General features: G+C 40.5%; 1 protein-coding gene across 2 annotated transcripts in view; it reads left to right on the top strand.

Moving 5' to 3' along the window:
- AUTS2 (activator of transcription and developmental regulator AUTS2) overlaps window positions 1–27,246 on the top strand; it is a 1,178,049-nt gene that overhangs the window by 317,203 nt on the left and 833,600 nt on the right. For both annotated transcript variants that reach the window (XM_080682460.1, XM_080682459.1), the window contains exon 2: window positions 17,680–17,892. In XM_080682460.1, coding sequence (XP_080538586.1) covers window positions 17,680–17,892 — 213 coding nt within the window. The remainder of the gene's footprint in view (window positions 1–17,679; window positions 17,893–27,246) is intronic.

The raw sequence follows: 27,246 nt of genomic DNA, 5'->3' as shown, positions 1-27,246 counted from the left end.
AAATGGGTTGCTTTTTAGGGTGCCCTTCTCTTAGCAGCTCTGAGGACCCCTTTCCACAATCACAGATCACGCCAGCCCCTACAGCCACGGATTTTTCTAGGCACAGACTTCCCTGGTCCTCCAGTTCCCGCGAAACGCGTGTTCCTCTCTCCCGCCGGGACCAGAGACCTCACCTTATCCCAGGCGAAATCTGACCTTTCCGTGGTGGAGTGTAGAGCTCCTCTGAACCCGTGTGCTTGCGCCAGTTGGGGAGCGTTGTTCTGGGGCTCGCAGCTGTTCCTGGGGTGCCGCAGTTGTGGATTCTCAGGCTTCAGATAAGCTCCACTTTCCGGATCAAGATGGCGCAGACTCCGCGTCCAAGCCCGCAGCTCCGGGAGGGGACCCAGCCGCAGTGGGTGCTGCCAGGTCAGGGGAACCCCGTTCAGCAGTCCCCCGCCTCCTTCTGGAATTCAGCTGTCTCCCAACTTGCCAACAAACACTCCTCGTGCGACCCTCAGCTGTTCTTTCTTTCTGCTCCGGGACAAGGCTCAGAACACGTCTGTCTATTCCGCCGCCATTATTCCCCTCCCTAATTTGCTTTAGATGCCAAAGAATTGTTGAGCTATATGAGTTTCCTTTCCTTGAGAATATTATGGTGGCAGGAAAAGAAGAAATATTGGAAACAGTAAGGCTTTTTCCAAGCTAGAAGTCAGGTAGGATATTTTCAGATAGAAAAGTAATTTTTCCTGTTGGGCTTTTCTTACCAGCCTCCCACCCCTAACCTCCTCCAGGGTTCAGGGCTGAAGGTAGATGGAATGGCAGAGAGGGTGGTGCGAATGGTGGTAAAAGAAAAATTAACCACCAGACATGTGTAGAGCACCACTCTAGCACGTAACTAAGGCCTGTAGCCCTTTGTCAGCCAGCTCTTCTCATGGTGAGAGAGGCAGAGGGCCTTGCCACTTTCTCTAGAATTATTTGTATAATCCAGCAGCTGTTTCCTTCAATGCTTACCACACGGGGTTGGGTTATAAAGACATACAAGTAGAATTGCTGAGGTTCAGGCACTTGTGTTCACTCTTCAGCTGAGAGCCACTTAGCTGTTCTTGTACAAATGCATTACATTATGGTTAAGCAGCTTATGGACATAAAAACACATTAGAACTTTACAGCACTCTATAAATTATAGTTTTTGCAGCATTCACAGCCACAATGCTAGGTAATTACATTCATTAATCTACTAGTAAGAGCACATAAAGTTGCCTCCCAATCGGTACTGTATGTGTCAGTGCTCAGCTGGGAAGGGGAGCTTTCCCCCCTCCTTCTTTTTTCCATCTTCCCCTGTTCCATTAAGCCTGTGCAGGAAGGTTTGGGGTGGTGAATTGAGGGATTCCCTAATAGAGTCCAAGAAACCATTTTCTTTCAAGGTTAGGTTCTGGTGGGAAGCCTTGTAAGCAAACTTTTCATGTTGAACTGTATCTAGTAATGATTTTGTATGCATTTATTTACTTATTTTGGAAATGGACAGATGTCTCATTTGGAAAACCAGCAGGGGTAAAGCAGTTGAAAGAAATTTATGATAGAATCAGTGGCAAATGCTTTTTCAGGCTATCTTTTTGCTTGTCTCTAAGCATGGTTTACATGGTGGTCTTTTTAATGGGGATGTATCATGAATACAAAAGACTAAACTTTCCTGAAGGTTTCCACCTTTCCATTCTGGGTGGTGATGAGGAATAAATTTCTTTCTTTCTTTTTCAGATAACTTTTTCTCATTTGTGTTTCTTATGAATTACAGAAGGCAGATTTGGGGGAAAATGATGGAAATTTATATGGTCTTATTATTCCAAACAGCAAATTGTTTTTTCTTTGCATTATTTCACAGGTTAAATAGATCAAGTCATGTGCTTATTTAAAAAAAAAAAAAAAAAAGAATAGAGAAGTGTAGAGAGATGGAATCCCAAACCACATTATACATCTTGGGCAGCGCTCGGCCACGTCCTGGCTTTTGCATTCAGTTCAAAGGTGTTATGATGGCGTTAGCTCTGCAGCCACGTAGATCTGCATGGAGTCCTGGCACAGTCTCCAAGCTCTGTGACCTGGGTCAAGACTATTCATAGTAATAAGATAACAAAACCTAATATATTTCAGAAATTATATTAACTTATTTAATTATATTGGTAGCTTTGTAAGTTAGGTGCCATAATTAGCCCTCATTTGATAGAAATGTCAAACTGAGGCTTCACATGGTGCTGCAGTAATTGAAATAGGTGTTATAAATGTTGAGTACATCTCATGGTATACTAAAAGGCATTTAGCAAACACAGTCTTGAGAACATTGGAGAACAGACCCCACCATTAATCCTCCAATGCCAAATATAACCTTTCCTAGTGATGAACAGTTTCCCTTTGTAATGATTAAGACTGTGGTTGTATTAGTCAGGAAGAAGAATTCGCCACCTGTCATTTATTTATCGTCTTCTGTTTGCTAAGAAACACTCTGGGCATTTTCCATAGAGTTCATTAAACCTCCTAACCCTATCCCTGTATTCCAGGAGTACAAGTGGAGGTTTAAACAGGCTGGGAGATTTGCTTAAGGTCACAAAGCCACAAAGTAGTACACCAATCCTTAAACCCAGATCTAACTGCCACCAGAGCACCTACCTGTGTCAGGACTAGATTGAACTAAGACACAGAGAAGGAAATGGGAAATGAATAAAAACCATGGATAGCAGTGAAGTGCTGTCATTTTCTTGGAATGAAGTTTCTATTTTGGGCAATAATCTAAGAAACTGATAGGATCTCTGTCAATAAAGGAGTCTTGACATAAGAAGCTTTAGCTCTGTGTACCTCAGCCTCAGCTTTTCAAGTGGGTTGCAGAGTCCCTTTCTTCTGCAGGCCAGATGGCATTCTTGTTCCCTGAGGAATTGAGAAATATTGGGAACTACCTATAGCCCTAAATGGTGTTGTAAGGCTAGTTAACTCCTGAGAAGAAAAGTGGTTGTTCCGGTGTAAATCAGTATGCTGAAGAGGGGATGATAAAATTGCAGGGTGGTATCAACCTCAGCATCTTGTTTCCAACCTAGCTCTTCCCCTCTTGACAAAATAGCTGCCATATTGGATTACTACGGAAATCACTGGGGCCTGCCGGCTATCAGAACAGGGCGATGCCATTTGTGGGATGAAGTGTACTAGTAGCAATATGATAGCAAATAGAGAAAAAAGAAAGTATCTCTCACATGCTGTCATCCAAGGGATAGTTTAAAACCACAGGGTCAATTTTTGCCTCATAACTGATTTCTCTACCAGCCCATCTGCTCCTGCCCACACCCTCCCAATCCCCACAGCAGGCCTGGCCTTTATCCTTTTAGGTCCTGCAGAGCTTTTCTCTCTCACTGTGGTACTGATGTCAGTTCTAACAGCTGTCATGTCTATCGACTGCTATACTGACTAAGAGTGTAGATGTTGCCAGTTTGTTTAGCCAGTGGTAACCTTTCAGAGGCTGTGATGGCGAGTTCACCTTTATGAATATAATTTGCTGAGCTTGTGGTGGCATCAATAAATCCTCCCAGGATGAGAAAGGGTTGATTTTCTTACAACCAGATAACATTTCCCAGCCCCCTTTCCTCATGGGACCAAAGGCCAATGTCACACACCTCATGCTTCTGTGTGAGAGAAGAGAAGGAAATGGTTTAACATATGTAATTTATAGACACAGTTTTGGAGATAAATGCCTGTGACGATGTGTAGGGCCTGTGTTAGGGATGGTGAGAATGGGGTATGGTTCTCCGTGGCTTATGGTTTTATATGACAGTCATTTCCTCAAATCAGACATCCCTATTGCCTATTAAGTAAACACAGAAAGCATGGATTATGAGTTTAAAGTATTGACAGCATTTCAAGTGCCATCAGAGAACATTTAATTCAGTTTAATTTTGTGATAAATCTTGTGTTTAATCCTTTGGTTACTCTGTAATCATGTCTCTATTGATCTTTTCTGAATGACTGCCTGCAGTTTAATAAACTTTGCCATTAACCCAGAGCTTCTAAAGGGAGAGATTGATTTCATTATCAAGTTTGATAGGCCAATAAGTACCTAAACATCACTAAATCTATCTATAGGTAGCTTTGGTATACAGACAAGCCTGTGGCTTGTTCAAGAAACTGGGTAAAAATCTGGACATCTTTACCGCAGGATTAGCAACTGATTTCCTTATGCAAACTGACACTCCCTTTCATCTTTCAAAGCAAGGTAGTAGCCAATGGAAAGGACAGTTCTTATTCCTTCCTCAACTATAATTGTAGTGTCTAATTTACTCTCACTGCTGGAATAGCTTGAGTTTATTTGGTCAGTGTTTCAGGTCAGTGGGTAAATCTTAAACACTTTCCTATGTTCGGTTTAAACCTAACTCTCTGTCTCTGTCTCTGTCTCTGTCTCTGTCTCTGTCTCTGTCTCTATCTCTATCTATCTCTATTTATTCTCACCCATATGATGCTAAAGGAAAGACAATTCTTCTGGATAAAACCTGAAATAGAAGACTAGGGGTGACAGGAAAGAGAAGAAGGGAGTATGCAGAGTCATAAGATAGAGCTGTGTGAAGAAGCTCCAAGATTTGGAAAAATTTTCATGAAACCATATAAGTGTCTCATTCAGTGATAGAGCATTTGCAATATGGACAGGAATTTCTACCTCTTGCACCTGTGGGTATTTATAGCCCCTGTCATTATTCATCAATATTTATTGACCCACATAAGCAGAACATGTGAAATTCGGGGTCTGGAGCATTTATATAGTTGTGTTTTTTTTTTTTTGTTTGTTTGTTTGTTTTTTAATGTCAGAAAGGTGTCATTCTCTGCCACTTTTCACCTCTGAAATAAAATGGTGAAGATTGTCAGTTTTCTAGAAAAGCCAAAGCTTTTATGTCTGTCTAGATTTTTATTTCTTATTTAAATCCTTCAAAAAGATTTCAGATATTTGACATAAGAGGCATTGCCTTTCCCTAACTATGCTTTGGAGGGGAAATGAAGGTGAAAAAAGGGATCTTATAATGAGAATACTAAAGCGTAATTTAAAATTTTCTTCCAGTAAAAGGTCATAATCCTGACACTTAAAATAAGGCTATAATGACCTGGTGTTAGGGAATGAGAGCAGAATTAGAGCCATGCGGCCCCAGGTATGCCAGTTGCTGATTGTCTGACTTTGGGAAGTTAACTTGTTTACTAAGCCTCAGTTTCCTCACTTAGAAAATGAAGAGGATGGTGCCTGCTGTATAGGGTTATTAGGAAACTAGAGGCCCGGTGCACAAAATTCGTACATGGGGGAGTGTGTCCCTCAGCCCAGCCTGCACCCTCTCCAATCTGGGACCTCTCGAGGGATCTCCAACTGCCCGTTTAGACCCGATCCCAGTAAGATCAGGCCTAAATGGGCAGTCGGACATCCCTCTTACAATCCAGGACTGCTGGCTCCCAACTGCTCGCCTGCCTGCCTTCCTGATTGCCCCTAACCGCTTCTGCCTGCCAGCCTGATCATCCCCTAACCACTCCCCTGCCAGCCTGATTGATGCCTAACTGCTCCCCTGCCAGCCTGTTTTCCCCTAACTGCAGGCCTGGTCACCCCTAATTGCCCTCCCTGCAGGTCTGGTTCCCCCCAACTGCTCTCCCCTGCAGGCCTGGTCACCCCTAACTGCCCTCCCCTGCAGGCTTGATCCCTCCCTACTGCCCTCCCCTGCTGGCCATCTTGTGGTGGCCATCTTGTGTCCACCTGGGGGCAGCCATCTTGTGTGTTGGAGTGATGGTCAATTTGAATATTACTCTTTTATTAGATAGGATCAGATGAGATGATGATTTTAAAAGGTATTATAAATGCCTTCAACTCTTAAGTGGCCATACAAATATTAATGGTTATATAAAATCATAGTCTTTGCTTTATATTCAGAAATGGTCTGACCTTTCAGCAAATCATGACTAGTTGTCTAACCAAAACAGTTGGTACAGAGAACTTGAAGGGTGCTTATATAAAAGAGAAATCTCACAGACATATTTAAAGGTCTGGAAAGTATTATATGGAAGAAAACTTCTACTGAATTAATGAATTCTAAGCTACATTTGTTGAGCATTTTATATGCGCTAAATAGCTCGTTAGGACAGTAACACTGAAGAGGTTGAAGAAACTGAAGAGTTCATCCTCTGGAGCAGTGGTCGCCAACCTTTCGGATCTCACGGACCACCAGTGGTCCGCAGACCACCGATTGGCGACTGCTGCTCTGGACTGCTGCAATAGGCCCCTCCATTACAGCTATTGAAATAGATTGGTGTCTGTCCTTGAGAAACCAATTGAAATTAGTTTGAGAAGGGATGTAACAATTATCTGTGTGGTGTGAGGATGTGTATGTGCACATGGGTGTGTCGAGTCTCTGCATCACTGCTGGGTTAACAAAAGAGTGCCTACTTGTCTCCAGTGGGAGGTTGACTACAGCTTCTGGGAAGTTGGGAGGAAGTTATAGAATTATTACAGAAGTAATAATTATTTCATAGTTCTCAAGAAACATATCTGAACTATTTGGAAAACATGAGCCATAAGGGAACTGACTCTAATCCACATACCCTTTCCATAGTGCTGTATAAAAATGTATTTATATTCAGTCACATAGTTTGAATTTTATGAGAATTTTCTTTTCCTGCCATTGAATAGTTCTAAACATTAAATTACCTTTCATAAAGTTATTTCCAGTCTGCTGAGTGGACAGAATGTGCCTTCTTTATATGGGGTGTGTGTGTGTGTGTGTGTGATTGTGCTTTCTTAAATGGGCCTCTCTAAGAAGTAGTTCCTCACTTCTAGCTTCTATGACATAGTCAGCCCTAACTAAAGTCAACATCAAGGTACTCTCTGCTGCCCATTAATGTAGATTTGACTTCTTAAAGGGCAGAGGCGGAACTATTAGTGGTCTTACTTTGTGCACTCCCTTTGTAAGATTCTGAAATTACATCTGTATCCCCCCTCTCTTTTGGGGAAGATTATGGGAAAGAATGAGGAGGTATAGCATGGCAGAGAGGAATGGAGGACTCTTCCATGGCTCAGAATCCTAATCCTTATCTCCTGTGATTAATTTAATTTCACTCGGTTAGAAAAGCGAAATGAATGAATGCACTGTTATCTTTTCTCAAGTAAATTAAAGATTCACTTAGGGCCAGATATCCATATTATAGGTTGGATTCCTGGTGCATACATCCTCTTCTATAGTTTTACCCTATAAGCCCAATGTGTGCCCAGAGAAGGTCACCATTTCCAAATGAAAGCTGGAGTACCTGTCTCTTCCAGGACCTCACAGGGAAGTAACCATTCAGTTCATACCACTTAACAGAAACTGCGACAGTATTGGGAGGTAATTGCTGAATACTTCTAGAGACATTGATCATTTAAAATGAAGATGTGGTAATATGTGGGTACCTGGGGAAGAGAAGAAGTTGGGAAAATTTTAAGGGAAGAAAAGCCAAGTTTGTGCCTTTTACTAATCTGCATAAAAAATCTGGATATGAAGTTTTTTTCTGGCCAATCAGGATCCTTGTCTAGAATACCTGTATAATAGTATCAGCCATTCTTGATTTTTTTTTTTTTTTCTTATGAATAGGGACATACTGAGACCCAGTTAAGTGATAATTTGGCATTGATACAAAGTCACAAAAATGACGGAAATACCCAACGTTTTCCCAGCCAGTCCCTTCTTTGTTTTTTATTCTCTTGGACTTAATAAAGTGATTTATGATATCACCTGAAGCATCTGTTCTCCCCCTGTTTTGTATTTAGAGGAATAGTAATGGTTTTGCATTACAATTACTAATCGTAATGTAAATATCTGTGTTTTCCCGTGGTCTTAGGCGACCCTGCTCGTGGTTCTCAACCTGCTGTAGAGCCTAAGACCATCGGAAAACAAGATATTTACATTACGATTCATAACAGTAGCAAAATTACAGTTATGAAATAGTAATGAAAATAATTTTATGGTTGGGGGTCACCACAACATGAGGAACTGTAGTAAAGGGTCGCGGCATTAGAAAGGTTGAGAACCACTGCTAGTCTAGACTGAGAGAAACATTCATGGCTTCTCATTTCCCTAATCCATTTGTTCAAAACCAGCTTAGTGTGTACCTCATACAATGTTCTCTGCTAGGAATTCAGGGATGGTGATGAAGTCATACCCATATCCCTGTGGAGTAATATATGGGGGAAGATCCAATTAGTCATTATTTTGTTAGAGTGTAATAAGTACACTTAACTCTTTCCCCATCTTTTGCATGGAATGCTTAGTGAAAAATGGATAATGGCTAAGTAAAAGGGGCTATCATTAGAATTATGCATCCTCTCAAATGCATGTGTGACCTTAGTGCAGTGGTCGGCAAACTGCGGCTCGTGAGCCGCGGTTTGCCGCTCTGTTGACTAATGAGTTTGCCGACCACTGGGATAGGGACTTAATCACAAGGAACAACAATGGCCTGTAATTATTGGAATCGAGAGTCTAGGTGTATTAGATTTGTATGGATGAGAAAGCAATAGAAATGCGTGCACTCTGCTTGCCTCTCTTGAGGTAGCAGCCCATGTTCCTGCCTGCCCTCTGAAAGGTCTGAGAATTGCTTGGTGCTCACTTTCTCTTCTGGCTTCCATTGTGCTCTCCTCTGTTGTGTGGGTACTTTCACTTTTTCCACTCACCCTTTGTGTATGTTGCTGCCCTTGAGCCCTTGCTGATGAGATTTTCTGCCTCAGTCATGCTTTGCTCAATTTTCAGAATGTTGCTGTTATGCAGTTAATTTCTTTTTCACGTTTCCTTTTCGTCATGCTGTATTTCTCAGATTATCTGGAGGGACTCTAATCCAATTTTAGGAATCCTTCAGGGCTGAGAGCCTAAACTGTTTTAAGCAATAGCATCTGGTTGCCAGGGACTCAGCCACTTTGAGCGTGGTAAAGTCTAACAGCAGCCAACTCTCAATTGTCTATGGGAATGGGAGACTGCTGGGTCGTTTTCACTTCACAGAGTGTGCAAAAATCTCACTTAAACTGACACTTGTGATCTCATCCCACAGCGGAATTTAGGAGGGCTTCTCAGGATCTGGTTTTGTGTTCCTTTTGTGTTTTTGCTCCTCTCTTCTGACAATCACACTCCACCTTTGACAGAAGTTTTTATATACACAATTTATCTGTACTTGGTTTCGATATCTCTCTTTAATCTGTTGTCTTCTCCCCAGTGGATTCCCTTATGTCCTGTGGATCAGGTATTAAGTATATTTCATTAATCTGCTTCAATTTTTTAAAGTTGAGGGCAGTAAAAAATTATTTGTTTTGTCCCTTTGCTTTTTGGTTAAAGTGTTCATGAGAGAGGTTGTGATCAAACAGTAACCAGAACACTTGAAAGAAAGGTAGGAAAACTTTATGAAAGGTTAGCTTCTGCATAACTGAGCACTGACTGTTAGAAGTGAAGAAAATAGGCACCCATGTGAGCTCGTCGCTGAAAATGCTATGAAGACCATGTGCACTGCTTCTCAGTCTGACAGAAACATTAATGTTCATAACTGCGTTTTCTCCAGGGGAAACTGCATTGCCCACTATGGGCTAAGGCCAGAATGTGGTCATCCTTTTGTTTCAGGAACCTGAAAAATGAGTCTCTTTTGTTATTGGTAATAATAACATGAAGTTTTGCATGATAGCAAGGGTTGCCATTTTAAAAATAGCTCTGTTGATGCATAATTGACATATTAGTAAACCATATGAATTAAAAGTGTAAAATTTGATAAGTTTTGACATGTGTTTACACCCATGAAACCATTGCCACAGTCAAGACAGTGAATATGTACTTCACCCCAAAAGTTTCCTCATATCCCCTGTAATCTTCTCTTTTTGTCTCTACCAAGGAACCACTAATCTGCTTTCTGTTACTATTGATTATCTTACATTTCCTAGAGTTTTATATAAATAGAATCATACAGAATGTAATATTTTTTCTGATTTCTTTTACTCAGCATAATTATTTTGAGATTTATTTACATTATAGTATAAATTGCCGAGTAATACTGAATTGAGTTACATGACTGCTTATTCATCTATTGATGTGCATTTGAATTGTTCCCTGTTTTAGGCTATCTATATATATAAAAGCCTAAGCAACTGAATGACCGAACAACCAGTTGACCAGTTGCTTTGACGTGCACTGATCACCAGGGGGCAGACGCTCAACACAGGAGCTGCCCCTGGGTGGTCAGTGCGCTCCCACAGCCAACCTCCCGCAGCTGGCCAACTTCCTGCTATCCCTCCCCCTGGCCGGCCAACTTCCCATGGTCCCTCCCCAGCCAGCTGGCCAACCTCCTGCAGTCCCTCCCCCGGCCGGCTGGCCAGACCTCCCCACCCCCCATTGGCCCTGATCACTGGCTAGGCCGAGGGACCCCATCCATGCACGAATTCGTGCACCGGGCCTCTAGTAATAAGTAAAGCTGACATGAACATTCATCTTTTTGTGGACATGTGCTTTTATTTCTTTGCAGAACTGTGTAGCAGCAGAATGGTTGGGTCATATGGTAGGCAAACTTAGAACATTTTTATTTATTTATCTTTATTGTTGAAAATATTACTGATGTCCTCCTTTCCCCTACATTGACCCCCCCTTCACCCTTCCCCTCTCCAGACCTCCCTTGCACTATTGTCTGCCTGTGGGCTATGCATATATGCATATAAGCTGAACTTAGAACTTTGAAAATAATGGCCAAACTGTTTTTCAAGGTGGCTATACTTTTACATTCCTACCTGTAGTGTATGAAAGTTCCTCCACGTCCTTGCCCACATTTGGTATGGTCATTCTTTTTGACTTTAGCTATTCTGATCTGTATGTAGTGATATCTCATGTGGTTTTGATTTGCATTTTCCTAAGGACTACTGATGTTAAACACCTTTTCATGTGTTAATTCGCCATCTATATGTCCCTTTCAGTTAAGTATCTATTCAGATAAAAATTTTGCCCATTTAAAAATTGGTTTGCTTTCTTTTATCTACTTTTGATAATTTAAAAAATATAGTCTAGATATAATTTTTTAGATAGACACTTTACAAGATTTTTTCAGTTATATAGCATATCTCTTCATTTTTTAACAGTGTATTTTGAAGAGTAGAAATTTTAATTTTTGATAAAGTGTAATTTATCAATTTGTTCTTTTATGGATTGTGCTTTTTGGTATAATAGCTAAGAAATTATTGTCAAACATAAGGTTACAAAAGTTTTCTTCCATATTCTCATCTACAAGTCTTATAATTTTAGGTTTTACATTTAGATTTTTGATATATTTTGAGTTAATTTTTCTAATTAGATTGAGATATAGATAAAATTAATTTTTTTGCATGTGGATATCTACTTGTTCCATCAACATTTGTTAAAAAGATGTATCATTTCTCCCCAGAACTGCTTTTGCATTTTTGCTGAAAAACAGTTGTGTGTGTGTATATATATGTGTGTGTGGTCTATTTCTAGACTCTCTCTTTTGTTGGATTGGTTGGTTTTTCTATCTTTTTGCCAATACAGAGTTGCGATTTTAATGCAGTGGAAGGTAGCAGTAGAGAACACCTTCTTTGCTCCTCACCTAACCCACTTTAGTATTAAAATATCTCACTGATTTGCTTGTTACCATCATTAAGCAGCCTGAGTTCAGTGATACTTTCTTAGAATATTTTTAACAGGTGACAAAGTATCTGGCACATAGTTGCTAATTTGATGTTTATTTTTAAAAGATGTGAACATGAGATATTATCTTTTGAATGCCATACTGGTTATTTAGTTTGTAACGTAGTCTCCTCTACATACTGAAAACTTTAGGTCCTGAAAGCCTGTCAATAAGTCCATATATTCAAAAGTCTAAAGTGGGGGCACCAATGTAAATATATCCATGCAAGTTTGAAGTTTTAAAAGAGCTGTATATTTTTTTTAAAATTTTTTTTTTTTTTTAGTTTTTTACTTTGTATGATCATTGTAAACCTTTTCACTTCTTTTGCATTTGGGAGAAGTATGGAATCAGTGTTTGTAGAAGCATTCAAAGCAGTACAAATATAATGCAATAAACCAACAAAGGATTTGATAGACTAAAATGACAGTACACACACAACCAATAGTGCATTTGATGGTGACAGGCACAGCACTCCCCCCACTTTGTCTTCTTTGTTATTTTCTGTATAAGTCCCTAAGATCAGATAACTAATAGAAGAGGTTCTATATAAATTGCACCCCTCTTTCACAGTATGAGTACACTTGGGCACATGAAGGCATACATACCACAGATGCTCTGTAACTGATGGGCTGCCCTTAGATTAGTTTGGTTGGAAAGTTAAATGGAGACTTTTTCTAAAACCCATTTCATACAAGGCAGACAAATCATGCTGTCATTTTCTCTTGTCTCTGGCTTCATCTGTAATCAGCAAATGGAGCCCTGCAGCCCACATAGTGTTTCATTGGCAATTTGTTACTCTTCCCAGTTTGCACAGCACTGAACCATCTCATTTTAAAATTCAGGAGTGGCAGAGGAAACCTTTAGCAGAAGATTGGAATTTGGGATAAGGGAAGTCAAGAGCAAGATCACTTATTTTGGTTAGTTGGTCTCTGAGACTCTCAGCATATGCATTGCTGTGACCTTGCCCACCAGTGACCGAAATATCACAAATATTCATGAAACTTATTCCCATCTGTTGTGCATGGCTTACATATTTACCTCCTCTTTTGCCAGTAAATACGTCTAAATCTTTTGACCTCACAGCCAGCTTTCTGTTGTTAGCTCGCTGGCTTTCTTTCTTGCTTGCTTGCTTCTACTGTGATTGTCAAATGAATGCCTTAAAGCATTTTTCCTGATCTCTCTTTTATCCCTCTGCCCTCCTTTACATTCCCTCCTAGTGCTTGTTTGATAAATGCTTTCCTTGATGAGTATGGGGCATAGTCCTCTTATTTTCAAAGAGCAATGAAGGTAATTCTGAAGGATATTAATTTTCGTTGAGAATCACTAGCTTAGGTCATGGTAGACTAATAAATAATCACGCCTTTGGAAATCTCTTTTATTGATCCTAAAAAATTATTTTACAAACTAGACAGTTTTACTCCACATATTGTATGTAGCATTATTTTATAGACTGCCTATGTTTCTTTAAGGAAATTCTTAAATTAGTTGCTAATAGTTTGTTGGTGGTGGGTTTGTGGATATATATACACACACACACACATATATATATATACATACACACACACATATATGTGTGTGTGTGTGTGTGTATAATATATCAGCAGTTTTCAATCAGTGTGCCATAAAACATGTGATATCTTCCTATTTAGTCAGGGACACTGACCACTTTTCCCTTAGATTGCCAAATAAAAAATGATAACAGCCAAAACAATAGCCGTCTGGTGTGAATGAATCAAAATTATACCTATTTTCTATTTCATGTGTTTTGCTGTGCTGTGGAATTTTAGTGATTAGTTTATATGTGCCACAAGAAGAAAAAGATTGAAAATTGTTTATATGTTTATGTATACACATGTATGTAACCATATGCACAGCTCTTTAGACTTTTAAAGGCTGATTGCCTTTATAATAAATCTATTTGTCTTTTATTCTCATTGTTTATAGTGGAAAGTTTTTGTCATTTTTTTGCCCCAGGACAGTCAATGAAAATTAAATGATTATTTTAATGTATGCATAGTAAGCAGTCAGTAAATGTTTATAGAGGGAATAAAGAAATAATGGCCTTTTTTACTCAGGAATTGTACTAAAGGGCCTATATAGTAATTTATAAACAATAACTATACCTTTGAAAGGATAAAGATCATCTCTAGTCTTTGAAAATGTAAACTTCTTATATACTAAAAACCTTTAAAACACTGTTCATTTCTTCTTTACCTGTTAAGCCTCTACTCTACACACACTTTGTTCTGGTCTCTCTTCCCCTTACCTCCCCTCACCTTCCAGAGTTGAAAATCTCAATATTAATTGGAGCTAAGATGATTGTACTGCTGCTGCTAAGACTTCAACAGGTCTCTTACAAGCTAATGTCACAGCATGGAGTCTATTTGTTCTGTGTAGTTGTTCTGCAGTACAGTGAGAATGCCTTGATTAATAAGCTACATGAGAATAAAATGAATTTGGAAAAAAATTATACATACTCTCAAATATTAATTCACATTTGTATGGAATTGCACATAATTTTCAATATACTTTGGAGCACTTTTGGTATGAAAGATTTGGTCTCTAAAGAAAAAGACATAATTTTTTTAAAAGCCCAGTTGATACATTATTAAATATTATTTGTTTATTAATCTGATACTCCACATGCATGTGATGCAGGGCAATAGACGGGTTATATCACAAAGAAAGGAGGTGTGTGTGTGTGTTTTGCCCTGTATAGAGTTTATATATTATTCTTAGAAGTGTACAATTTAATCATATTATATAGAAGTGGTCCATGATGGAGCTCACCTGGCTGCTTCTGCTAGCATTGTATTTTCATGATAGCTGACTATCATGATTACATGTGAGACTAAGCACTGAGCTGAGCAATTGTCTGACATAGCTGGCTGGTAGTGGACACTGGGCAAAGGACTAAATATAGCAGTCTTTATTGAACATTTAACAGGTGTTAGGCATAGTGTACAAGGTTCTGAGACTGTGAAGTCAATGGCCATGAACACTTGCTTTGATTTCAACTCCTCCCCTTAACAGGTCTCACCACATTCTCATTGCATCAGGAGGCCTGCCTTTTCAATGGCAGAGGGTAAATCATCGGTAGTGATAGCAGCTAGATCTTAGACCAGAGGTGCTCATTTGCCTTATAAGATTGTTATCTTTGGTATCTTTTTGCTCCAAGGATAAGGCTTTTCTTCTTTTTTGGGGCTTCTTGCTATTTTCTGTGATCCTTCTTGTGTGCCATCATTGCCTGCTAGGTTTTTTGGTTTTCTGCTTTAATCAACTTTTCTAGCTTGCTTTACTCTGTGTTAGAGGCAGCCTGGGATATTATTAAATCACTAGAGGTCTGGTGCACAAATTTGTGCACAAATGGGGTCCCTCGTCCTGGCCATTGTTCAGGGCCGTCTTACCCAGTCCCAATCAGGGCTGATAGGGGCCGGCCGGCCGGGGGGTGGGACTGTGAGAGGTTGGCTGTGGGAGCACACTGACCACCAGGGGGCAGCTCCTGCATTGGGCATCTGCCCCCTAGTGGTCAGTGTGCATCATAGCGAACAGTCGACCCATTCGGTCGACTGGTCATAATGGTTGCTTAGGCTTCTCTCTATATATATTATTGTGGTTTGTAGGTTTGGATATTTTGTCCTATTTTTTATTTATTTAGCAAGTATAAATATATGTACCACCTATTATTGGCCTGACTCTGTATGTGAAGCTCTGGGGTTACTGAGATAAACACTACTTACTCCCTGCCCTTGTCCTTGCAAGGAATCATGCTACCAGCTGCCTCTGGACCTTTGCACAATCTTTTCTCTCTGCTCAGACTTTCAAATCTAGATCAAATGGCACTCATATTTTCAGCCACAACCCCCTCCTCTGGACTAGCCTATTTCCCCCAATTTTAGTACCCTTTACTTTTTCTTTAGAGCAGTTAGTTCAGTTGACAATTACACATTTTTGTGATCTGATTAGTATTTGTTTTCTAAATTCTAAGCTCCATGAGTTGGGGATTTTCCCCCCCAAAATTGTTTTCTTAGCACTATAGTGATGAGTTTGCACTTGGTATATACTAGGTGCCCAAAATATATTTGTTAAATGAGTGAAAACTTGAGAAGATTGCTTTTGTACTATATCAAGGTCTCCCTGAATAGGCAGCACTACAAAAAGTCCTCGAACTAGAAAAGAGAGAGCTATGGAAGGGAGGTCTTTTGAGGCCAAGGCAAAGTAGTCATAAAGGTCCGAGGTCCCAAACAATTGTTGTGTGGCTTATCTGGGAAAAGTTATTGAGGAGGTCTGTGTAAGTCAAGTGGGGAGTGTTGGGATATAGTAGTAGAAGCAGTACAATAGATAACTGCTTGAAGAATATTGGCTATCATTGAAACCCACACCTTAAACCAGCCTTGGGCAAACTACGGCCCGCGGGCCGGATCCGGCTGTTGTATCCGGTTCTCTTGCTCTCCCCTCCGCTCCTTTACTTTGAATTTATATTAGTTCACACAAACACTCCATCCATGCTTTTGTTCCGGCCCTCCGGTCCAGTTTAAGAACCCATTGTGGCCCTCGAATCAAAAAATTTGCCCACCCCTGCCTTAAACCTATCTGATTATGTTGCCCAATGTCACCCCAGTAAATTTAATAATATAAAAAAATGCCTATGACAGAGAGGAAAGAGTGGAATTTTGAGAAGGGAAATTTTTGCTTTGGTTTTATATTATTTTTAAATGTACATTTAGGATTATAGACACAGAGAAATTAGGTGGGGATGAGGAGTTTCATATCCAATCATTTACAAATGATATAGTGCCAATTTTTTTTATGTTAATCTTCACCCAAGGATGTGTTTTCCATTGATTTTTAGAGAGGGTAGAAGGGTGGGATTGAGAGGGTGGAGAGAGAGAAACAGAGAGAGACAGAGACAGAGAGATAAAGGCATCTATTGATTGTCTCCAGCATGCACCCCAACCTGGGCCAGGGATTGAACCTGCAACCCAGGTACCTGACCTTGACTGGGAATTGAATCTGTGACTCTTCGGTGCAGGGGCTGATGCTTTAACCACTGTGACATCAGTCCAGACAGTGCCAAATATTTTTAATTTTAGTGTTTCATGTGACAACATTTCTCAGGGATTAAAAGACGTTCATATTTTTGGAATCAGGTCATCATTGAGCCCATTTCACACATGGGCTCATAACTGCAGTGACTTACTCCAAGTCTCATAATGTATAATGTGTCAGGGCTCAAACCCAGGTCTTTTGGAATCTCAGTATATCCTGAGCTGCCTGCAGACATATAATTTACCAGGTTGTGTGGCCTCAAATTCTTGCCTGTAGTTTCTACAGATGCTACTTTTTATTCCAGAACATCCATTACCCTTCTATTACCTTTTCCTCCACCCCCAACCACACGCAGGAATAAATGAAAAGTTGCTTTTGATCTTGGTGATAATATTGTTACATTTTGCAATGAAGATGGGAATTACGGATGCTCAGAGGAACTTGTGGTGAAAATATAATGCATTAAGGAAACATCTTAATCGTATGAATTGACAGTTTCCTTCTTGCTGGCTCACATCCACCTGGCCCTGGGATGTTCAGTCTTAGGCTGCTGTTTTTGAATAGTGCATGCACTTAGTACTTTTTTTTTCCAAAACATAATTGATGTACCTTCTTGGGAAGTGAGTGTATTAAGCCTCCTTGGGGAATATTGTGTGCTGGACCCAGCACAGAATCAAATAGAAAGCCACTGTCCCAGGAGCAGTGAAATCACATTTAATGGACAGGTACTTTGTGCTTAGTTGACTTTTTTTTGCCCAATAAGAATAGAGAGGATATATTTGTGGTGGCATTAGGAACTAAGAAAAATTGAGAGCCAAGTTTCTTAGTTTTTAGTATTCTCATATCCCACTTTCCTGTCCTCCCCACCCTCCCTTTTAGTAAACTCATTTAGCCTATATTTTGAGTGTGACCCTAGATACTTATATAACCACCACTTCCCTTCCCTTCCCTTCTCTTCTACAGAAAGATGTAGCACTTAAGCCTCAGGAACGTATGGAGAAACGCCAGACCCCTCTGACCAAGAAGAAACGAGAAGCACTTACCAACGGCTTGTCCTTTCATTCCAAGAAGAGCCGCCTCAGCCACCCACATCACTACAGCTCAGATCGAGAAAATGACCGCAATCTCTGCCAGCACCTTGGGAAGAGAAAGAAGATGCCAAAGGGACTCAGACAGGTGAGGAAGCTTGGCTTTGTTCTTTCCTATGGCTGAAAAATCCCTTCCTTAGGTACCTGTTCCTCCGTGGTTCTTCCTAACAGGTGGAGAAGATATCCGTGTGGGATGCTGGAAGGCTGCCCTGCAGAGCTTTGTGCTTGCTTCTGAAACAGTATACCAAACCAAGCTCAGTGTTTTTTGTTATGATTTTAAACGTCAGCATGGTACCCTTTTAGTCAGATGTGCTCTGTGTAACAAAGTTCAATGCTGCTGCGATTGGCATTCAAGGGCAGGCAGACTAACTGAAATCTTGATGGTAGTCAAGGTAGACCAACTGGTAGGGGATATACCCTCATAATTAGGACAAACAGAACAGGCCGATTTGATCACATACACCATGTATCTAAAGGCTCCGAGGTGCGAAAAATGGTTATCTACATGCAAGCAGTGCCTTGCAGAGGTTTAGATCTTCCTGGGAAGCTCAGGTATTGTGGCATATGGGAGAGCAGCAGTGAAGAAATGAATTTGCCTTTTGGATCCTTAGTTGCTCCCTGTAGCCCATAATTCAAGACTATCTTTCTGATCTTCTGACTTTAGGAAAGTCTGGTTGTGAGGCTTACTGGTCTGTTAATAATTAGGTTTCAATGATCCACAAGAAAACATAGCTCTTGGCATTTGGAGAGCCTTTCTGCCTGTGGAAATCTCCACATGAGATAGATTAATAATGAGAAACAAAGCTGCTTATAGCAGTTTTTCTGCACAAACCCAGAGGCTTTAGTGCCTGCTGGGTTACCTGTGTCCTGGGTGTGTTTTGTTTGTCTTTGGCGGGACTACTGGGTGGGGTTGACTACCACTTGAAGGAAACAGAGCAGGTGCTCTAATTAGAAGCTAAACAGGTAATTTCTAGTTTGCACATGTTTCTCTGCAGAGGGGGAAGATCTGGGATTATATAAAGCAGTGGTTCCAAAACCTCACAGGTCATTAGAATCATATCATAAGCCTCTTTGAAACACAAATCCCTGGCCCCTCCCTAGGACCTAATGAATTAATCTCTAGGGGAAGAGGCACACAAATTCGTAGTCTTAGAAAGTTCCTGTTTGGTAGTGGTAAGGCCAGTTTGGAAATAATTTGTATAAAGCATCAAGAATATATTTTTTGGTGATGATTTTTAGTTAAAGTTTAGAAGGACCAAAAGCTTCAATAAATTCTAGTTCAACCTGATGGGTAATAAAGAATATACTCCTGAGAAGACATCTAAAGTGATAGATTTCAACATAGACTCAGAAGAATCTCAGGGAGTGTCCCCAGACTTGACGTACAGGGCAGCTTTTCTAAAGGAACACGTGTCCTGGTATGAAATGCCAGTTCGCAGTTATCTTAGTAACTAGAGGCCCGGTGCACATATTTGTGCACTGATGGTGTCCCTCAGCCTGGCCTGCGAGGATCAGGCCAGAACTGGCTCTCTGACATCCCCTGAGGGCCCCCGGATTGTGAGAGGGCCCAGGCCAGGCTGAGGGACCCTACTGGTGCATGATGGGGGCGGGGAGGGACTGCAGGAGGGCTTCAGGGCGTGTCCGTGCATCTCGCCCAGTCCCAATCGGCCAGACCCCAGCAGCAAGCTAACCTTCCAGTCAGAGCGTCTGCCCCTGGTGGTCAGTGCGCATCATAGTGACCGGTCAAACGGTCGAACAAATGGTCGGACACTTAGCATATTAGGCTTTTATTATATAGGATTATTAACATTTATCTAATGCATGCCATGTTATAGTCATTCAATAACAGTTTGTGCGATATAATCTGTAATTCTCACAATAATCATAGCTAGTAGGTAATAGGATTACTGTACAGATGGGAAAGCTGGGGCTCAACGAGATAAAGTGGCTTGTCTCAGGCCACTTAGCAGTGAGGGATTGAACTGAGCCAGGGTTTAGACCCAGATTTCTTTGGCTTGCTTATTATCTCTGTATGTTCTGCCTTTCTTGACTGAGAAGAGGATTACGCGTGAAGGGAAAGAGAACTCCAGGTCATAGAATGTAGGGGATCTACAATGTAGGGGTTCTAGAAATTACTTGAGTAGTTGGTCAGAGAAAGTGATTTTGGTCATAGAAATAGCCTATGAAGGCACAAGAAGAAACTGAATAAAATACCAAGTTCAGAGAACAGAGAAAGCTGGAAAGTTTGAAAGCAAACACATTTGGATGATGGTTTTTATTTTTATTAACTTATTTTTCCAGACAGAGTGGGGTGGGGGAAGAAGGGCTATGTTCCATAAACGGTGATGTTCCTGTGGTATTTGTGACTCCCAAGTCATGCCTTGTGTGTGAGATATATGAGAAAAGTAATTTTTTCCCAGTGGACAGGTTGCAGTGTAACCACCGCCTCTCCCCCAGGTCCTCCCTCCTAACAGGGTAAGCAGAAGCTTCTTACCCTTTCAGGCAAATTAAATAAATAAAAAATAAAATAAAAATAAATATACAATTTAATTCTGAGCCTACACTAAGCCATGGTTCCTAATCCTTGACACTCTTATTCCCAGACCCTGACTTTTCTATTCTCTGTCCTCAAAACTTTCCTTTCTACATTGTCCTCTGGTAAAATGGTTTATGGTCATAAAGAAGGCTAGGACTGTATGTCTCAAATTTGAGTAGCTATTGGTCCTAATGATCAGCTCTTTTGTGCTAGAGAAATCAAACTTATCCTTGTTTTAGTTAAAATATTTGAAAAGTAATTATATTGACTCCCTGTTATGAATCAGGGAGAAGGAAAAATGTATCAGATTTTGGCCATTGTAAGGGATTTAAAAACAAGTGGTCTTTCTTATCTTCAATGTTGATGCCAAAATATACTATCCAAATCAAAGTGTTATTTTTCTAATGGAAAGGGAAGCAGTTGATAATTGAGATAAAGCTCTAATACTTTTCATTTGTAATGTTCCTGGAGTCACATGTGCTGCTATGAAACCCTGAACAATTCATGGTCTGTTCCTGCCCATCTGTAAAATGAGAGGTTTCTCAGGCCTCTTCCTCTGAGTTCCATGTTTCTTTAAAATGGTGACTAATGGTCTGGGGTTTGGTTCAGTGGTTGACTGTCGACCTAAGAACCAGGAGGTCATGGTTTGATTCTCAGTCATGGCACATGCCTGGGTTGTGGCCTTGATCCCCAGTAGGGGAGGTGGAGGAGGTAGCTGATCAATGATTCTCTCTCATCATTGATATTTATATATCTCTCTCCCTCTCCCTTCCTCTCTGAAATCAATAAAATATATATTTTTTAAAAAGTGTGACTAACGCAGAGATATATAATGCTGTTGAGGTCCGAAAAGGAAGACCATACTAGGTCGGAAGGTAATTTAGATTTGGAGTCTAACTGAATGGCTCTGGGAAGACACTTAAAGGAGAGGAGTGATATGCATTCCTAGTAGGAGAAAGAAGCACGGCTTAGTTGTGTTAGCCCAAACAAATGCCATCTGTTGTGTTATCATGGGTAAAGGGTGACAGGTGAGTGTTAAATGGCCATAGTATCTGTTCAAAAACTTGTGCTAAGGATATTTGCCATTGCTTTTCTATCTTGATAGATGCTTGCATACATTACAATTATTTTTTCCCTATCTTTGCCTCTTATCAGATAAAGTAACTGAACCTGACCATCTTGGCTGGGAGAGGACTTTGAGATGAGAATTGGCCTTAAGGAGAATTTCTAAATTAATGGATTGTTGCTTAGTGCCTCTTACTGCATGAGTTCTTATGACAAGAGTTACAGATGAAAGAGGGCAGTAGGAGCTGAGAATCTAGTCTTTATATTTGACTAGGTGAGAGTGGATTACTTTTGCATTTTATTAGGAAATGGTACTTTCTGAGCAGGCATCTAAATGCACAGCTTTCCTATAATTATGGGAAGATGTTACTCCTTAGTGAACAGGAAATAATAGGATATCCCCCCTGTCCCTGAGAATCCATTGAAGGCAACTAATCTTTTTACTGTGAGAGTGAATGACTTAGAAGATGCTGAGCTGACAACTGTCTTATAAAATGGTTGCATTTTTTTTATATGACAAATTTGAATACTCTCCTTAATTTCTAAAGGGGTTTAAACAAATAAAGAAAGGAACAAGTAGCCTGGCCAGTTTGGTTCAGTGGGTTGAGCATTGACCCTTGAACCAGGAAATCAGGGCACATGTCTGACTGTGGGCTTGATCCTCAGTAGGGGGCGTGCAAGAGACAGCCAATTGATGATTCTCTCTCATCACTGATGTTTCTATCTCTTTCTCCCTCTCCCTGCCTCTCCCTGAAATAAATAAAGATATATACAAATATTTTTTTAAAAAATAAAGGAACAAGTTAACTGTTACACAAAAGAGTACATGTCTTTCTGACCCCTCTCCCCCCCCCCCCCCCCGCAGGCCTATATTTGTCCTACACAGAATTGTTTGCTCATTATGTGAGCACTCAGCCATTATATAAAAAAGTTTTAGCTCTTACTAATAGGGACATGTTAGTTTCTTGTTCCTACTTAGACTTGGGAGAGGGAAAAGCAAAACAGAGGTTGTACAGGTCCTCTCTGTAAGGAGCTTTATTCTCTTAATTAGGAGACTAAGTCACAATGAAATAACTGAGAACACAATGAAGTGATGTGTTGCTAGGACTTTTAGCCAAATTATGACTTTCTCAGCAGCATTTTTGGAAAATTTAATTCTTTCTAGTGTTTTGAGTTTTCTTTCATTATGTCTAACTTCTAGACCATAAGGGATGTTTTAAAATTTTAGTATTTTTTAATTTAAAACACCGAGGGAACAAGGCAGTTTTAAAAATAGAGAGGCAATGAGGAAAAGTTGATGAGAGTTCAGAGAATTCTCAGATTTGGTTATGAATGGATATTTCTAAATCTCCATTTAGTCCATTAGTCCAGTGGTCGGCAAACTGCGGCTCGCGAGCCACATGCGGCTCGCTAGCAGCGGTTTGCCGCTCTGTTGACTAATGAGTTTGCCGACCACTGCATTAGTCTGTCCTTTGTGTCTCCAGTATGAACTGAACCAGAGGATACAGGATTAATTGAACTAGGAGGAATTTTGGGATTATATGAACTCTTCTGATTAACAGACAACAGGATGGATTATCAAACTAAATTCTGGAGTCTCCTTCCTAACTGAATTTTAGGTGACAAAAATCCATTTATCTAAGGGCAGAATTTCCCAGATAAAGATGCATCCTATTGAAATTGCTTCTAGCCACAGAAGAATAGCATTTGAGGGAAGAATAAAGGAATTCGAGATTATTTCAGGAGTTCAGCCAGGTAGATTCTAAACTTGCTGGTAAGAATGGCTTATATAGGAATGCCTTACGAGGTTTTAAAGTTTTTATGCAAATTGAACTGAGTAGGTATTACTTGTAAGGAATGGAAATCTCCTCTTCTCTCTGAAAATCTAGTATGGTGGTATTAAACTTGGTGGAGGATTTGGAGTTTACAATGAAGATAACAAAATTGTATACAAAAATATAAACTGTGGGTAGCGAAAATGTATACTGATTTCTGGAAGAAGAGGAATTGATCCCAGTGCCACGCCTTTAAAATTAGAGCTTTTGTTAGAGCTACGCCTGGTGGTTTCATCTGCTTTGCATGACCTGATTTGGAGTAACTGGTTGTGTTAGTACAGGGGAGTCCAGGTGACTAACCAACCATCTGTACTTTCCACTTTTCCTAATGGGGCAGAATTTCTCACCCGTGCTCTTTTCCTTTGAGTGCATTTACTACCAGAGCCTGATCCTTTATTTCAGTTGGACTGACTCAGATTGTCTGAGGACTTCTCTGTGAGATTTGTTACTAGTAGAAATTAACTTGCAAAGGAGGATTCATAATGGAAAACTTTGATTAAACAGACCCAGTTAAAGTCACATTTCTGAAGAACTGCTAATTAGTTTTGGGTGGAAATCCAGACTGAAATCACACAGGTATTTATCCAGCTTGACTCTAAAGCCTACAGGTGTCTGGAAATCAGAGCACTTGAAACACTGATATAATTAGGAACTTTAGTAATAAAAGTATATATGAACTTGGCTTTGTTATAATGTTAAATGACTGCGTGTACCTTGAGCTAGAGTCAAGAAATGTGAGCTCCAGTTAAATCATTTTTACTTCATACTTCAAAGTTTCAAGTTTAATGTGTTAATTAGGATTTCACTTGTTTTTCAAAAAATGCGTAGTCACATCCCTAACTGGTTTGGATCAGTGGATAGAGCATGGGCCTGCGGACTGAAAGGGTCCCGGGTTCGATTCTGGTCAGGGGCACCTGCCCAGGTTGCGGGCTCACATGCCCATCGATGATTCTCTCTCATCATTGACGTTTCTATCTTTCTCTCCCTCTTCCTTCCTCTCTGAAATCAACAAAAAATATTTTTAAAAAATGCGTAGTCACATGAAAATTACAAACAGATATTAAATAAATTTTTATTTTTTTCTTATGAATTTGTTGCACATTACATTTTTCCCTTTGTTGAAACGACAGAAATAAGAATCCTATCTAATAAAAGAGTAATATGCAGATTGACCATCACTCCAACACACAAGATGGCTGCCCCCATGTAGTCAAAGATCCTGCCCCCATGTGGACACAAGATGGCCACCACAAGATGGCCAGCAGGGGAGGGCAGTTGTGGGTGATCAGGCCAGCAGGGGAGGGCAGTTGGGAGGGACCAGGCCTGCAAGGGAGGGCAGTTGGGGGCGATCAAGCCTGCAGGGGAGGGCAGTCAGGGGTGACCAGGCCAGCAGAGGAGGGAAGTTGGGATTAACCAGGCCTTCAGGGAAAGGCAGTTGGGAGACACCCAGGCCTGCAGGGGAGGACAGTTAGGGGTGACCAGGCCTGCAGGGGAGGGCAGTTGAGGGGGACCCAGGCCTGCAGGGGAGAGCAGTTGGGGGGGGACAAGGCCTGCAGGGGAGGGCAGTTAGGGGTGACCAGGCCTACAGGAGAGGGCAGTTAGGAGAAAACAGGCTGGCAGGGGAGCAGTTAGGCATCAATCAGGCTGGCAGGGGAGTGGTTAGGGAGTGATCAGGCTGGCAGGCAGAAGGGGTTAGGGGCAATCAGGAAGGCAGGCAGGCGAGCAGTTGGGAGCCAGCAGTCCTGGATTGTGAGAGGGATCCCAGATTGGAGAGGGTGCAGGCTGGGCTGAGGGACACCCTCCTCTCCCCCCCCCCCCCCCCCGTGCACGAATTTCGTGCACTGGGCCTCTAGTAAAAACATAAAATGAAGCATTAGGCGAAGAAAGATTGGCTTAAAATTGCTCTTAGAATCTTGATTGAATTGAAATAAGATAAAATGCAGGTTTTAACATCAGTTATTGAGGAAACCCCAGTTCAGGCTTATTGCTGTTCAGAATTGGTTGTGCATTATACTGGAGGTACTTGTTTGGAAACCTGAGACTAATATAATAAATTACATGGAGGGTGTTTTGCTTTTTTTTTTTGTTTTAACTTGGCATTTGGGAGCAGTGATAGTTTATGTTTTGAGGTCTACAATTTTTTATTCCATGTCTCCTGACACCTTACTTTGTTGTCTAGGATATGTTGTCAGCCCTGAATGTTAGTAAGAGTGAGCATAAATATTACTCGACTTCAGAGAGACAGATGTGTTTGGAGTGAAGTGCCTGGTAATAAATTGTATCCCAAGTGACTTATATAATTCTTAATTAAAACTTAATAAATATTGCTAAAAATGGACATGGCACATTGACTATCATCTTATAAAATAAAATGGACAGAAAAAGAATAGGCTGACATTGGAAAAGGAACTGCAATGAAAGGAATGGCCAGTAACTCGGCTTGAGCAATCCTGAGACCTATAGTAATTGTTCCACAAAACAGTGAAGTTCATTAATCTGTAATTAAGGATTTTATATATATGTTTGTATGCAAAATTTTATTATCAAGGGCCATTTAAATCCCATATATTGTATAGAGGAGTAAGACGGACAAAGTGTAGATATGATTTTCAGCTCTACCTGCCATGAATTCCTATAATATTTGTGATTGAATGGTGAAGGAACATGTTTTTCTTGTAACAAGATTTAGCCACTCTGCCTTTAATAGTTGATGGATGAGGTTAGACAGAACTCCCTTTCTTCATTGAAGTCTGCATTTTTGTGTTAATTTTACATTTTCCCTCTTTTGATGATAAAATGTTATCTGCATGTGGTCAGATTTTAATTGCAGAACATGAAATAAGCCTCTGTGTGTTCTGCATTCTAATCTGCTCACAGCAATCCCATCTCCACACAAATTGGTACATGACAGGTAGTGAGTGGGAGGTGGGAGTGGGTGGGTGGCTGTGTGGTTTGCAGTGGTGTTGGTGGGAGCTGAGCAGATGGTTGTGATAGCCACGTGTTGCGAGATTCCCGTGGGAGTTGATGGTGGTGACAGGCGACTCATAATATGCTATTTACAGTTTGGGTTTGCAGTCTTTCATGACATCTGAATGCTCTTTAGCAACTGCTTTCATTACTGCCTTTCGAGGAGCTATTAATTGAAAAGGAAATTGTGGGTGGGCTTTAAGGCAGGCACAGGCAACTGTGTGTGGTAAATGTTACTTGAAAACTGTTGGATGTCTTGATGCCCAATTTGTAATTATTTTTCCGAGGAGAAAAAGCCAAAGGTGCATTTGAAGATTCAGTATTTTCACATAGGCAGAGTTGAATGTCTCATCCTGCCCAGAGAGCCAACTGTGTACTCATTGGGCTGGAAACCAAGCCATCTGCCCACAACTCACCTTTGTGTGGTTCTCCTTAAATGCATAGAACTTGTAAGGTTCTTTTAAATCTGCTATCATCTTGTACTGTTCTCTTGTAGTTTTTTGTAGGATATCATCCTCTGTTGTTCATAGAGTTAGTATGCAGGACAAAATGATTATGTGATCTCTTGAACTTTGAGACATTTATATTTAAGTTCTTGCATGTACCTTTTCTTTCTATAAACCTTTCTTTCTATGATACAATTCTGTTGAAGGCAGTTGGTGCCCCCAGGCACTCTGAGGGAAGAGGAAGATGGTGGGTTTGATTGAAATTTGACAGTGGATAATGTTCTTGATTCTCTTTTGGCTGCCTCCAGGGATTGTCATTTCTATTACATCTTCAGAGTTGTTGGCTAAAGCATCAGTAGAATTTCTGAAATGGTAGCTTTTGTAAGTGTTCATATGTTGAATTGTTTTATTGCCCATTCTCAAAATAGCTTCGAACTGAGAAATCTTGTGCTGAACAAGGAATGACCTCCCTTTTGGAAGTGCTGTTAGCTCTCTTTTTAATTAAATATGAAGATAGAATACAGTATTACTGCATTCTTTTTAGCTTTCCCTTGAACATTTCAGTGAAGAGTATGAAACAAAATTATACTGAA

Source organism: Plecotus auritus (genome assembly GCF_963455305.1).
Source record: "Plecotus auritus genome assembly, chromosome: 7".
Taxonomy (NCBI): Eukaryota; Metazoa; Chordata; class Mammalia; order Chiroptera; family Vespertilionidae; genus Plecotus; species Plecotus auritus.
This window is presented reverse-complemented; position numbering and strand designations above follow the sequence as displayed.